Here is a 15,996-nt window from a genome sequence, read left to right as displayed (position 1 = left end):
TGGTTACGCTCCCTCAGCGTAACCAAACTGGCCGCGTAGGAGACTAACTCCTAATCCAAATACATGTAGTGCGAGATGTTTCGAGTGATCGAGGTGAAGTTTATGATGTTGTTTCTTTGCAAATTCCCAATGTTTTTCGCGTCCAAATGTATTGGGAACTTTCATAATGATTGCATATTATCATTTTAGAAGAAAAAAAGAAAAATCTAAAAATTTTAAAAGATCGTACATTAAGGCTTTAAGTCTAATATATAGTATGATAATATAGGTATGCCAGGCAAACCTTACGGCCCTTTACAATTAATTCTTAGTTTCCTGTTTCCCGCCCGCGTCCAAAGTAGAGAATTGCAAAATATTTAATTATTTTATTTTTATTTTGGATTTTAGTCTCTTTTAAAATAACTTTTAATGACTTCCATTTGCTACTTTCTGACTTTGCTCATATCAACTATATTAAATGATGAATAAACAAAGAACTTAATTGTACCATTACTTATGTATAAAATCAAACTTAGTAGTAAAATAATTAAATGCATCTAGGCTTATAGGTTCCTTGTTAAAACGGGTTGATGTAGGTTGTGACAACTTGTTTTAAAATAAAGAAAATAATAGATTTAATTAAAAGTCACCTCATCCCTTGTTTTCAACCATGAAACAGGAAACTAAGAATCAATTGTGAAGGGCCTAATGGCTTAATTAACACATTCTCCTAGAACAAAATATGGTACATATTTACATAGAAATTTAAAAGAACAGGTAGGTCAAGGAAACCTACATAAATATGTTGTCTATACTTCACTTGACCCAAATATATGATTTTTTATGGTGATGAGACACTCGCATATGGAATTTTGATAGAAAAGCTGCTATCATCAATCCTTTTCACTAAAAAGGTTTCCATATGTTCACCCTTTTATTGGTAATTTATTTACTTTCCAAAGTTCTGCTTATTTTTATGGATTTAAAGTTAACGCAAAGTTCAAAGAGGAAAAGAGGCTGAAAATGGGCCCAAAATACAAAAAACAACCACTTTAAACTGCGTCGGACAGCATTCCGCAGGTGGGCAAGATCATATGGAAATGTTTTAGTGCAAAAGTCTCTTTAAATGCTGAACGATGTGCTCCAAGCTATGTGCATTATCAGTGCATGTGTGTTTACCATGTTTACATTTCACAGATCAATGATTCCAACGACCGGCTATTGTTATCGCATGGGCAATACCATTTTCTTGCACGGGTAAATCAATAGGGCTACATAAACAATGAGACCATAAAGCATTAATTTTCATGTTCAAAATACTTTTATCACTCTAACGGAAGCATATCAAAATTAGTTACTATATTTGAATCTTATTAGGCCTATATTAAAACATGTTCAATTACAACAGTTGAATTTATTAATATTTTGCATGTATTCCCTGTACTCATGAATGGCGAGGTAGTGTCCAGTTCATTGGAGCATGCGCAGTCATTCCTATCCTACAGTCTTCGTGTGATCGGCTCATGTCACAACTATCGTGATTGGATGGGGCTTCACGTTTTCCTACCGTCTGTCGAAATTTTTTAACCAATCAGAAAAACTTTTACATAATATTTTTTGTGAATAAATTACGAAGAGAACATAAAAAACCCCGCCATCATCGGCCAATCCGTTCAGGAGTACTGGTTTCAGGAATATCACCCAGCCGGCGAAAGACGTGAAATCTCTGTGTGAGGATGCTGAATATGAGGCATTTTTGATACTAGAAAGGTGGGCTTGTAATTTCCGTCCGCCTTGCGACAATAACCTACATTTAGTAGTTGGTATCTTTTTTGGATTTTTTTAGAAATTAAAATATGACCATCGCCCGTTTTCCGTTTAATCTATGTGGTAAATTAAATATGAGCAAGGTTTTTAGCTCAGTTGGTAGAGCATCGGTCCGGTGATCCGAAGGTCCCAGGTTCAAATCCTGGATAGTCAGTGAAATTTTTTCACTGGCTGTCATTTATGTATGTGTTGACTTGACTTAAAAACCTTGCTCATACTGAGCGAAGATATTTAAAAACATTTTACATTTTCCTGTAGTGGTTGAAGATAGGTAGAAAAGTCAACTTTTTAATAAAAAGATGCACCAAAGTTTTCCATATGTTTATCTCTCCTCCCCCTTCCTCCTTTTCCTCCTCTTTTTACAAATCATGGGGGGAGGCAGTTGAAAAAACATTTGCTTCTTTTTTAAGTTGTCTACCCTTTTAAAACTTTTCTGCCCAATGACACCCTTGTTTTAAACTACATTTATTATAGATCATAGCATAGGCTCCTTCTTCCCGATGCTGGTAGGCACATACCTGTCACTTTTCAAGTGAATGCCCATTGCCCCCCATCCTTAGATTAATTTGTATTTAAATTTATGTACCACTAGATGTTTTTAGATTTTTACTTCATTCATTCGTTCATAAATTGATCTAAATGTAATTTTACTGGTAAACTAATATAATTTGCCATGGATAAATTTCATTCTATGTGTGCTTTCCATTACAGGCATGACATTTACCCATTCTTACACATATGCCTCTGTATAGCAAAGGATTGGCTAACCTGGTGAGGCTATGGCCAGGCAAGAAACGTCTGGGCATGTATCGCTTTCTTCCGCTCTTCTTTGTCATTGGTGGTGCTGTTGAATGGTTCATGATTCACGCCAACATCGCTCCAGGAGGGGAAACATTTTGTAAGTGGACAATAAATTTTCTCAATTTTCAGGGCCCTTGTATGTAATGATGTCTTCACACTTGAAATATAGAGTTCTTAAGAGTTTAGACTATGCCATAGTTATCAGCTCTCCATTAATACTGCATTTTGAATTGCGAGGTTGTGGGACAGGTGTAGTGAATGACAAAGACCTTGCAGCCAGTTCTGATAAGGGTAACACCTGACTGTCTGTACACCCTCGAGGAGAACAGTGTCAGACATTAAATGACATATGATTTGCCCAGGTTAAAATGTATGCACAGTGTTAGAAAAAAAACCCAATGTTTTCAAGGGCTATTCACAGGCTCTTAGGTCTTATAATCTGTGAGCCAATATCAATTGAATACCTGAGTGGAAGAAGGGCCCAACTCCATCAAAACTGTTTTTGAGATATTAAGGAAAAACTTAATATTTGGAAAAGTTTTGTAGACAGAATGTTTTCATCTTCAAGGGACCTTCAATACATGAACATACAATATTACATACATTCAAAATTATATATGATGTTTCCATGGCAATGGTACAGGTCTTAATACGAGCTGGAGTTGGGCCCTTCTTCCACTACTGCAAGTACCAGTTCCGTAAGCAGATGTGTTATAAATAGCCAGTAAATAGCTACAGAAATTTGATAATTATCCATTAATTGCACAAGTAGAAGCATGTGTTAGCAAGAAAGTTTATTGTAGTGAAAAGCAGATTTCATGGATGAACAAAATTCCTCTTTAACCCAATATTTGTGGAAGAAGGGCCCAACTCCATGGAGCTGGGCCTTTCTTCAATGAAAACCATATTAAGTGTACGTGGAAGACTATTAGAGAGTGGATTTTGGCTCATCTTTCACACGCAAGGAAGAACAGTCTACTGGCAATAAAATGACGGGTCTAACTCATTTTTGTAAACATTTGGAGTTGGGCCCTTCTTCCACTCAGGTATTCAATTATTACTAGACCCAAATGCAAGTATAAATAAGATGAGGCATAATATGTGAATAATCGTCTTCGGATTTTAATGTTAGAATGGTCCATACATTTGTAACACTTTCTATTTTTACAACTTCAGACTTGTAAATCAATAACAGGTAATTCCATTATACCAGAAAACAGGCCCGTACATAGGGGGTGCAATGCCCCCCCCCCCCAATTTGGAAAAGTATACAAAAGTCCCCAAATTTGCGGCGTGGCGATGGGCCAAAAATCAGGTTTTTACGTTTTTTGGACAAAAAGGTCCAAATTTTGGGAAGAAAGTCCACTTTTCACAAAAACACCCCCCCCTGAAAAAAAGTCCACTTTTTCAAAATCAGCACAGGCCTGCCAGAAAAGGATTAATGTTGAAGTCAGTATTGAGTCTGTGTTGCTGAGTTTGGGAAAGGAACTTCACAGGATAGCCTATGGGCAGACCCGCATATAGTGCTTTTCACTTTTGTGTGCATAATATGCAATGTTTTCTGTAATAAACAGTTGGGTTGTTATTCTATTGCTTTGAATTGTAGATGACGTTTATCGTAGAAGGGAAGCTGAGCGACAATACGAAGCAAGAATTAACCCGGACAAAGCGTCAACTCAGGCCAAGTGGTGATCATTGTGCTGTATTTTACAGTTGAAACTGTGTCGTGGAATCTCCATAATTTATATGAGTGGGAATCCAGAACGATTATTCATACCAATAGCACTCAGTAACCAGCATTATTTTATTGTACAGTTCATCTATGGTTAAGGTCCTTGGTGCAAATCATAATTTAGAAGCCTGTGTAAAGCAGAGAAACATTCACTATGCCTGCTGGAGTTGATTGGTTCCCATACCTACGAGTGGCATTAGCTAGCTTCTTCTCCGCTGCAGCTGGAGCCCAAGTAGTCCATACGTACTACAAACCTGATTTGGTAAGTGGCATCAAGAGGTGAGCCAACCATTAAACAGGGGTGTGAAATCTCCGCTACAGAGCGGAAATCCGCTTTTTTCATTTTTCCGACCGATTTCAATTTCAGCTTTTTTTAAACATCAAAAATCAAAATAGTGTCTGTGCACTTCTGATAGCATTACGTGTTGCAATAAAACGACTGGAAATAAGATTAACGATGCTTGAAAGGTCATGAATCCGGGTCATGAAACGCAGGTCATATATAACATCATCGCGATATTCTTTAATTCCTCGTCCATACTCATTGTGTAATACGTTTGTTTGGAACTGCGCCCATCGGATGATGTTAAAAATGGCGCTGTGGGAAATACTGAAATAGTGATTTACAATCCAAACCATCCATCGGAAGTTTCACATTGGATTTCATAAAAAGCATATGGAATTAAGAGAAGATACATCATGGCTACCATAAAATGTAATTTTGTCGAGCGACACTCACATTTAGGCCATGAAATGGAAGCTTATAATATTCAATTTATTGCTGGTGAAATACGTGTGGAATAGCATTGAATTTGTACTGTAGTTTGGTAGGTAAATTTTCCGCTTTTTTTTCGAAACCCACTGGTTGGTAAATTTTCCGCTTTTTTTTTTTTTAAAGCCATTTCACACCCCTGATTAAAAGTGGCCGGTGTGATCAACAGCCAAATCCCATGTTACCCCATTAAAATTGAGATATTGATATCTAAAGAACGCTCATGTTTTAAACCGTAACCCGGTAAAATGTCGCCTAAAATAAATTATTATCGCAAAAATTCAGACACATAGATTTCTGTTTGTAACTAAGAATCAGTGGTGATGCCATTGGGGTGGAGCCACCCCCACCCCCAAAAAAATAAAATTAAAACTAAGGCTTTGCCTCCTGGCTGCCAGTTGCAAATATTGCATTTTAAGTACATTTACTGATTTTCACCCCTCCCCCTTAAACATTTTTTTTAAAAAGGTATTGCCACTGCTGACAATATATGTATCAACATCTCATTTTGTTTACAGACCATACCAGAAACCCCTCCTGAGAAAGGGCAGCTTGCAAAATTACGCAAGATGCAGCAAGAACAGCCTAAGGATGGAAACAAGGACATACCTCAAGAATCTGCGTCGGAAGATGTAAATGTAAAGAGAGTTGATCAGCCATCTGCAGAGTCATGACACCAAAAGATGCTAGCAAACATTAAACTATATGCAATTATGGAATGTGCTAGTGATTGTTTGAAACAGTATGATAGGCATTGTGTAGCCCTTTATGCTGAGAAAATTTTGGATGCGGTTCATGTGTGTGACGTTTTTTTGAGATTTTGATGAAAATGAGATTATGATTACTAAGATACTATTCTGCATGAAGCAAGGGTCATTTTGACCTCAAACTTAAAGGCCAATTTTATTTATATTATGTGAATTTTCATTTAGAGTATACCCAGGAGCCAGGACTGTGGTCTCATAGGAACAGACCTAATAGCCAAAAATGTTTTACATGAACACCTGGGATATGCGTGTGCAGACCACCCGGTACACCCCTGATAATAAGCCCAATCGCCATTATAACTTCCGGTTTTTGAGAGCAGTTTTGGGACACTTTGACCTCTGACATATCGGGGGAATTGCTGTAATTATTATTAATTTATTCTTGTCATAATGATATCATTAGAAATATTTAAATAATTAATTTATTAGATAACAATATTTTTTGGGTTTGTTTTCATTCTTGTAAAACATTGCACAAAAACCAATTTTTCTTAATTTTCCCAATAGGTCAGAGGGCAAAGTGTCCCAAAACTGTCCCACAATGCATTGCAAACTTCCAATGCCGATTGGGCTTATTGGTAGATGTGCTTCATGTGTGTGACGCTTTTTGAGATGACTGTACTGTGACATATCAAACATTTGGTCAGCAATTGGCATTGTTTTATAGCTTCTTTTATCCAGCTAAAGAAATCCTGATTCAAGGGTAGCATTGATTTCTGGCAGGGAAGGAGGGATCAGCTAAGAAACAGTACAAGTTTCATTTATAGTCCTGACAACTTGGATCTTTTGGGTTGTTCCCAAAATTGGGCAATTATCACCTTTTAGCATTTGCTCCCACAAGTATACATCAGTGTTAGAAATACTAGACCATTCCTATAATTGGCACGTTCCTGCTGTTGATGTAATGGATATCACATAGTATAAAGCAATGAAAGCGAGGTCAAGAAGGGTATCACATGATTAATTTGTTATATTATGATCATGTGATATACCCTTGATCTCGCTTTCATTGTTTTGTAGTAGGCTTATATGATATCAATGTTCACCTCATCTATGGAAGGAAGGTGCCAATTATAGGGAGGAATCACATGGTCTATAAAGGCCAATGAAATGACTTGTGCCATTTTGTTAACCAAATTCATTAAGACTGACTCGATGTTGTTGATTTATAAGTCTTATGCAGCCCATACACCTTCAAAGACCCTAGATACATAATCTACAATTGCCCACTGTACAGTGTACACACGATCATTAATAGTGCGCAATGGTAGATTTTGTATCTAGGGTTTTTGATATTGCCCAATAAAATTGAATGTGTATGGGTCGTATTAGAAATGTCACAAAATATGGACCAGTTTAACATTAAAATCTTCAAACCATCATACAAGTATTTGTGTCAATTTATTGGGTTTACGAGCACACATCTATTTGATGGCATCAAATGTTTTGTTTGATTGCAAGGTCATAGTTCCATGCAAAATCAATACTCCTCCCCTAATATGGTTACTTTCAGGGTTACTATATTGTGTCTCATATCAAGTTGCGAGTAAAGCCATGTTGGATTTCTCAGTGGCATTTGAATCAGTGCGTTTACTCTGTTGCATCGCTAGCGTACGGACAAATTGCCCTTCTACGCGTGTGTATATGCCCTGCGCCATTTAATAGGTTAGCGCATATGATTTGAATCCTTCACTGCAAAATCCAACATGTTGCTCTGAACTTGAGACTATAATTTACAGAATTGCTAATATCCATTCATTCAAAATGACCACTTGATAGAAAAGGTCACTCAATTGAAATTGGTGGGCACATCAGTTGAATGAATAAATATTCAAAGCAATAAGACCCAAAGAGTACCGACTCTGCTACATTTGCTTGTCACTTATGGAGGCTAAAACCTCAGCATTATTTCACAATGCGGTTGGTAAACTTTGATTTAAAGTGAATGTTTCTCCATCTGATGCTTTGAACCAATAAATGCTTAGTGCGACACATGCAAGCGTATGTAACACTCAAGCAAGGGGTACTACACCTGTGGTAAATTTAGACTATTTTTGCATTTTCTCAAAAATAATAACACATTGGTAACAAAAGTTATGTATATTATTGGGGCAAGGAATCCAATTACTACTTTGAAATTTCAGTGACTCAAGACAAGCGGTTCAGTATATATGATAGGAAATGAGGTACATCTTAGTGGTACCTTATTTCTTATCATAAATAACTAACTGCTTGTCTTGGTCACTGAAAATCCAATGTAGTAATTGGATTCCTTGCCCCTATAATATACATAAATTTTGTTACCAGTGTGTTATTAGTTTTTGAGAAAAACGCAAAAATAGACACAAATTTATCGAGGGGTGTAGTACCCCCTTAACAATGCAAATTATTGTTCGATTTCAGGTTCTGTCAAATAAATGCAGGAGGTACACTATTTTGGTGTTCATGTATGACAAACCAGTATAGTAAACTGGGCTCAAAAAGAAACTTATAATTTTTCACAAGGTCATATCTTGAAATCCTGTCCATCAAATTGAACCAAAATTACACACATATTTACTTCAATACTCTACTCTTAACACATGTCAGTAACCAAGCAGTTATCCAACTGACACAACAGCAAAATGCACTGACATGGGACAGCTTCCTGGACCACATTCACAGCCCAGCCCTGTTTCATGAAAAAAGTGTATGAAAAGCAGAAAGCAGCACCGTTTTATCATCTGTGCAAGAATCTTGTGTGCATTCTTACAGATTTTTTGTCCTGGGTGCCAAATGTTGGGCTGTGAAAGTGAAGGAAGTCCAGGAAGCTGTCCCATGACAGTGCATTTTGCTGTTGTGTCAGTTGGATAACTGCTTGGTTACTGACATGTGTTTTGAGTAGAGTATTAAGGTAATACTGTGTGTAATTTTGGTTCATTTTGATTGACAGTATTTTAAGATATGACCTGGTGATTCACAAGTTGTAAAAAATTATAAGTTTCTTTTTGAGCTCAGTGTAGATTTACCACAGTGTTATGCGGCCCATATACGTTCAAGAGTGGATACAAAATCTACCATTGAACATGCACAATGGTACATTTTGTATCCACTCCTGCTTCTAGGATCCCCAATATTGATCAATATTTTGATCGTGTATGGGCCACACACAAGGCAAATTTGAGTCGGCTCTAATCTCTTTGTAGAGTAGAACCTTAAATTTGCAGTTCCCTATTATGATACGCCATAATGTGACCTGCTCTCACAATATGGGCTTACTATACTGCGCCAATAAAATATCCTTACACTTGGAAAAATAATCACAATCTCAAAACCAAACCATATTGGGGTAAATTTGTTTTTTTAATAGATGCACTATTTAATCCTGCACATTATGACACCACATTGAATCCACTGTGACCTCAAGAAGTAAAGTTACAAGCAATTGAATAGACGAAGGTCCAATTTTAAAAGTGACAAACTGGCCTATACAAGGCGCAAAAAGATTCCAACAAGCGCAACAAAGAGAAAACACAGTTTCTTCAATGAAGCTTTATTTAAAGCAGTTTTTATTTCAGTTTTTACTCCTCTTTACTTTTCATAACTTTCATTTTATTTGTCAGCTCCTTTGTTTCAGTTTTCTTTTGTTCCTTTTGTTTTAAATTAAAGGCACGCACAAATTAGCCATTCACCATTCTCAAACCAGATGTCTAATTCGTGGAGTTTTGAATAAGCATGTTTGTCACTTTTAAACTGGACCTTCGTCTATTCAATTGCTTGTAACTTTGCTTCTTGAAGTCACATCGGATTCAATGTGGTGTCATAATGTGCAGGATTAAATAATGCATCTATTAAAAAAATAAATTTACCCCAATATGGTTCGGTTTTGAAATTGTGATTATTTTTCCAAGTGTAAGGATACTTTATTGGCGCAGTATAGTTTCAAGACCTCCTGGCTGCTAAGTTGATGTTCTGTGTTTGTGCACCTGTACCAATTTTGTGAATGCCTCATTGTGCCAATTTCAGAAAGGATATAATGACTACTGGCATGATGAATGCATGTCATATTCACAAAGATATGCTACCGTAAACGTTCGCCTAATGGCGCTATGGGCTCTTGACATAAGTGGAATTCTATGCACAATCTAAATTCCCACCAGCAAATAAGGGCACAGAACCTTCATACTTGTTGGAATTTCAGAGGAGGGAGCTCTCTATTTGCGCATGAAATTTTCCTCAAGGCAGAGGAGACCAAGTGCGCCATTAGGCGAATGTTTACGGGATACTAACTTGTGCAGGTGCGCATCAAATAAAGAACATCAGCCTGGCAGCCAGGAGGTCTTGAAACTACCAACTTGCTCCTTTACGCTCATTTTGCAGGAGCAGGTCACATGGTAACTAATCAACAGAGGCATCTTACTGCTGAAAGTGGCTTTCGTTTGTTGAAAAAAAATAAAATGAGAATTCTAAATCACTTGTTGCCTTTCATTATTTTTACTGTGTGATTAATACAGTACAGCAAATAAACCACTATCAAACGTCACTTGATTGGATGGGTGATGGAAAGGAACAAACCAGAAGTTCAATGGAGGCTGACCCCCCAGGGCTGACCCCTCCCTCCCTGAAACACATATACGAGGGGTATCAAAAATTTATTGATATTACTTTGGAAGTACGAAATGTAGAAAGTCCAACCTGTAAGATCAACTTCAACCGATATTTTGCCTGTTTTTACAAACTTAAAAGGGCTTTTGTCCCCTCCCTCTAATGAAAGCACCTTTGTTTATAGCATGTCATCGAACTTTTGGTTTGTTCCCTAAACATATATTTCCAAAGCAATTAAATATTTACCGTTTTGTGTTTGTGAGGCATACCGTAAACGTTTGTCTATTATGGCGCACCTAGGTTCCTTTGCCTTGGGGTAAATTTCATGTACAAATAGAGAGCTCCCTCCTCTAAAAATCCCAACAAGAATTAAGGGTATGTGCCCTTATTTGCTGGTGGGATTTTTATGGGAGGGCACTTTAGTTTGTGTCTAAAATTCCAATTATGTCACGGGAGCCCATAGCGCCATTACGCAAACGTACGTTTACGGTATATTATTAACTAAAGGCAGTCAATAAAATTAAACCATTGAAGTTCCTGATATTTTCAAAATTTAATTCAAAATATATCAACATGACATTACATTCAATTTATAAAACTTAACTGGTAATTTTCATGATTACAAAACCCTGAAAATAAAGTTCATGATACTCTCATTTCTCTTGACATTGACTACATTCATTAAAATTTTGCATTGAAATGTCTAGTATAAAATGTCAGTATTCTTTCAAATGCATGTAAACGTTTCAAGGCACTTTTACCTGGAATCAACCTTTTTTTCTTAAATAGGTGATGCAATACGTGAATCTAGGGTTTCTCTACCGGAAGTCACTTTGTGCCGAAATTCCTTCCCACAATGCAATAAGCGTATTGCATAACAAAGGTGACTGATTAACCTCCGAACTGCATCTATTGTTATGCAATACGCTTATTGCATTGTGGGGGGGAATTTCGGCATAAATTGACTTCCGCTAGAGAAACCCGGAATCCGCGTATTGACAGCCTCATCTCCAATTTTCTTTTTTTTAAATTGAGATTTTGGTATCGAAGAAAGCTCATTTACCCTAGCCTGCGTAAAAGTTAACACCCAAGTTATGTTTCATTTAGATGGTGTGAACAAAAAATGTGATGAATTGTAGTAACTACAACCAGAAGTATGTTCTATCCTATCATGGGACATTGTTATACACATTTTTGCTTTTCATATCAAAACTGCAGGAGCAATACAACTCAAAACTAGAAGTGCTGTGGTCCTGCGACCACATAGAAAGTCGTTTTGACCTTTGACCCTAGAGATACACATGCAAATTTGTGACCAACCCATAAGGCACTGGCCAATTAATGTCAATGCATGTGCACAAGTGGTGTCACTCTGCTATCTTGTTTGTTGCAGAAGACATTTGAAGGTACTTCGTGTCTGACCGAATTGATCCTTAATGACCTTTGACCCCAAATCTGTTAACATTCTATAGACACTGGCTAAAGCATTTTGCACCCTGATGTGGCAGTGACGTCTAAGCGTTATGGCAGCTGTTTCGTGTGCACATCTATGCGGTGTCTTTAAGCGTGTGTGTGTGTACGCCAGCACTTTGAGCGAACACTACTGACATCCCTGCCACATCAGGGTGGAAAATGCTTTAGAACGTCTAGAAATAAGTTTAAAGTGTTTGTAGTATAATTTGAATCAACACAATAAACCAATACATTATTTGATGAAGTTGCTGGCTCAAGACTGATTTTAATCCCAGATGAGCTTATCAGAATAAACGGTTTATATACAATACAAAAATAGAGAAGAAAACAATCTCTTGCACATACTGATATGGTCAAATATGTATAAAAGCGTAGGTATGTATATGTGGAAGAGTATCATGCGCATATTTGGTGCAGCGAACTTGCGTATCCAGCCAGCTGCCTCTTTTCAACTTTCCTGGTCTTGCAAACACTTAACCCCCTGAGCACTACCTGCCGATCTAACATTGCCTCTGACTGGTCAATTACATGATATCTTCACTTTAATCACCAATCAGAATGGAGCTTTGCAATTAATTCCCCCCAATTTTTTTTTGTGGTGAAATTATTCTAACAATGTTGCTGATTGGGCCAATTGATAATGAAAACTTCTCTTTGGCCAATCGGCAGGTAGTTTTCATGGGGTTAACAATTGACCTTTAAAGTTAAGTTTCATCACTTGATAAATCAGAATTCCAGGTCAATATGAAACTTCCTTGTTACACACTCTCATTTTAGTACATCAACTGGAGCAGGGATCAATGCATATACAATGTACAACTTTTTCAATGTTTTTTTATAAAGGCCATCTTTTAATTTAACAGTTTGTCTCAAAGGCCTTCCCAAGTTGAAACCCTAAAGCTGAATTTATACTTGCAGAAAACAGGGGTGGAATTTCGGCGGGAGTCCGAGAGTCGACTCTCGCAGAGACTCCCGTAAAAGTCCTATTGCGAGAGTCCATGTGGACTCGCGCTGGAAATGATCGGCTCAGCGAACTTACGTTTAAGTTCAACACGCCTTAAAACTCAAAGCCTGCAAAATATAAAGGAAAAGTCGCCAAAGATGCAATGACATAATGGAAGTGAGAGTATGATGACACATAAAAAAACTTAACTTTGTTAGTTTGTTTGTTTGAATGCATTTTACGTAGGCCTACATATAATACCTTTTGGACTCCCGCAAGATTGTACAACTAGAATCCATTTACGGGAATCCATGGACTCTCGCAAAACTCTCTTGCGAGAATCCACTTGGACTCCTGTGGCACTTTACGAAATTCCACCCCTGAGAAAAGCAAGTCTCACACATGCTCAGTGTTTACTTCCGTTCTCAGAGCATCAAGCCATTCAATCGATACAAATCAATCTTATTGAGATTTACGACTTACAATATTTTTATGCCTGACAATGACAGAAGTAAGATTTTTGTTGTGGATTTTGTAAAAAAAGGAAAACAATACAGTGAAAAAAAATGAAATTTACTCAATCCAGCTGGAATAACACACAAAAAGTGGACAATTTTACTAATGCGAACCGGGGCATTGAGATGCGCACCGGGGCATTGAGACAAACTATTAAATTAAGATGGCCTCAGTAAACAAAGAACCTGACTGCAGTCAAATATTACATATGTTCTTTGTAAATTGCAAGCATACAAATATTTCTGTTTCTAGCTATATATATTTTCCTTATCATATTTTATGTCACTTTACTTTTTTCATTTGGTCCTTTTATATGATTGATCACTGCATACTGCTGAATAGCACTCAACTATAAACCATCCATGTCTGCATCCGTTGAGTTTTATTTTCTTCAACAGAGGGCAACATTACAAATTTTATAACAGTGCGAAGTTGCTTTTGCTTTAGTAGGCCTAGACTATAAAAAGTGTCCAGTTTTCTGTTTTATAGAAAACTGGGAAAAAATTCAGAATTGGAGTAGAAACCTGAAAACACATAAAAAAAACAATTTTGCAAAATTTTTAGACTTATTTCTACCTAAAAATACTGGCTATTTTGAATGTACATTCAGCAAAAGGCCCAAACAAATCCAATCTTTTACTGATATTTTCTCCAAAATTTTCCTTTATTTACTTGCCTTTAGGACTAACTTGTGTTCATAATTTATAGTAACTACTACAGACTAACCACTAACAGTCTCAGCATAATGATGGCCGATCATTACATATAGTGCAACAGGCAAAACTGCTACGCACATACCACATATTTTTACGGTCTTTCGCTTAAGGGATCTAGAATGAGCGTTTATGGCGTTTCGACAGTATTTTTTGTGGGACATGAGAGCACCTCAGACGTATCAAATTGCATTCTGAATACGAAGCATGTCTTTCTGATATCAAATAATTTTCATTTTTTTGAAATTCACGATATAATACAAATTTTATGATAAATTATTAAAATTTGATATTTTTCAAATTTTTGATATATAACAGTCCTCGAAATAAATTTTATAAATCTAATGATATATTCTTAAAGTGTATGTAGGTGGGAGGAAAAGCCGACGGTCAATTGAAAATTTTGACCTTTCATATTGAAGATATGGATTTTTTTCCCAAAAAGACCTATTTTTTTTTGGTGTTTTGGGAAAAAAATCCATATCTTCAATACTGAAAGGTCGAAATTTTCAATTGATCGTCGGTTTTCATCCCACCTACATACACTTTAAGTATAAATCATCAGATTTATAAAGTTTACTTCAAGTACTGTTAAATATCAAAAATATCAATTTTAATGATTTGCCATAAAATGTGTATTACATTGCGAATTTCAAAAATCAAAATTATTTGATATCAGAAGGACATTCTTCATATTCAGAATGCAATTCGATATGTCTGATGTGCTCTAATGTCCCACAATAAATACTGTCCAAACGTTCATACCCCTTCCCTTAAGGCAAAGACACCCAATGCTCTATCGCATATATACGAGAAGGCAGTCAACGCTGGCGTGATTGTTAGACACGTACAATCGAACTATAGGCCCTCATGAATATGCAAGAATTCTATGGTAGTCTGTAACAAATAATTTCCATATTGGACGTTTACAGTGTTTCTAGAACCTAAATTTAATGGTCAGATTTCCCTACAATCTTCCAAGTTTTAGAAAACACAGAATTTGTCACACTGGCCAAGACTACTAGTGCTTGGCTAATCATGGAGAACACTTCTCCTGTTAGATGCACCGTTTATAATAATCTGTTATTCAGTATTATGAACAAATTTTGACAATGTGACATATAATTCTGTAGATGGCACTTCATGCTCATCAGCTACTTATAAAAAAATATTGCACTATTTTACTATTTATAATATGGTTACTTAAATAGGTCTAACCTTTCAAACAGCATGTTTGCATTTATCTTCACAAACCGTAAAGATTCACTGACCTAATGGCGCATATATGGGCTCCCTTGACAAAACTGGAAGTTTAGGCACAAAGTAAAAGTGTCCTGTAAAAATCCCACCAGCAAATAAGGGCACTGACCCTGAATTCTTGTTGGATTTTCAGGAGGGACCTCCCTATTTGTATGTGAAATTTACGCCCTAAGACAAAGGAGCCCACTTGCGCCATTAGGCAAATACGGTATATTGGAGTATTTGGAAGCTTTCAATTATATTGGGCTATAGGCTTTGAGGTGTATATGGATTACAACTCAAATAGCCCACTTTTCCTGTGACTACGAGGGGGTATCAAAAAGTTTTAGAAATCGCCCAGAAGTGAAAGAGCTACATCAATGAAATTTTGTCAGTGCAATCACTGGTCCTTATGTACATTATGGTCCAAAAATGGTATGTTTACTTTTTTTACAGGTGGCACTAGATGCCAATAACCCGCTGCCCCAGTTACTGCGCATAAACTGCAAGATTGAGAAAATTGAGGCAAGCAGCATTATTAAGATCCTGCTTTTGAAGGGTTGCAGTGCCTAGAAAATTGATGATGAAATGAAAGTTATTTTCGGTGGTGATTGTTATATGTCACTGTCACTTTTTGGAAAAGGAATTTT

The 15,996-nt window shown here is 36.7% G+C and overlaps 1 protein-coding gene across 1 annotated transcript; it reads left to right on the top strand.

Annotated features, from left to right (window-relative positions):
- The first annotated feature begins 4,297 nt into the window (after positions 1 to 4,297).
- On the top strand, positions 4,298 to 7,890 carry LOC140147909 (ubiquinol-cytochrome-c reductase complex assembly factor 6-like). The gene is made up of 2 exons (XM_072169700.1): positions 4,298 to 4,601; positions 5,630 to 7,890. The coding sequence occupies exons 1-2, from the start codon at positions 4,494 to 4,496 to the stop codon at positions 5,783 to 5,785; spliced, it is 264 nt and encodes an 87-aa protein (XP_072025801.1). The 5' UTR covers positions 4,298 to 4,493; the 3' UTR covers positions 5,786 to 7,890.
- The last annotated feature ends 8,106 nt before the right edge of the window (positions 7,891 to 15,996 follow it).

The sequence above is a fragment of the Amphiura filiformis genome, chromosome 3 (assembly GCF_039555335.1).
Source record: "Amphiura filiformis chromosome 3, Afil_fr2py, whole genome shotgun sequence".
Classification (NCBI taxonomy): domain Eukaryota; kingdom Metazoa; phylum Echinodermata; class Ophiuroidea; order Amphilepidida; family Amphiuridae; genus Amphiura; species Amphiura filiformis.
Note: the sequence above shows the minus strand (reverse complement) of the source record. Positions and strands in the feature narration are given on the sequence as shown.

Bases quoted from the DNA above. Each gene is read 5' to 3' on its own strand.
- LOC140147909 (XM_072169700.1), top strand. From the start codon at position 4,494: ATGCCTGCTGGAGTTGATTGGTTCCCATACCTACGAGTGGCATTAGCT. The intron at 4,602-5,629 runs GTAAGTGGCATC...TTTTGTTTACAG, and splicing joins CGTACTACAAACCTGATTTG to ACCATACCAGAAACCCCTCC.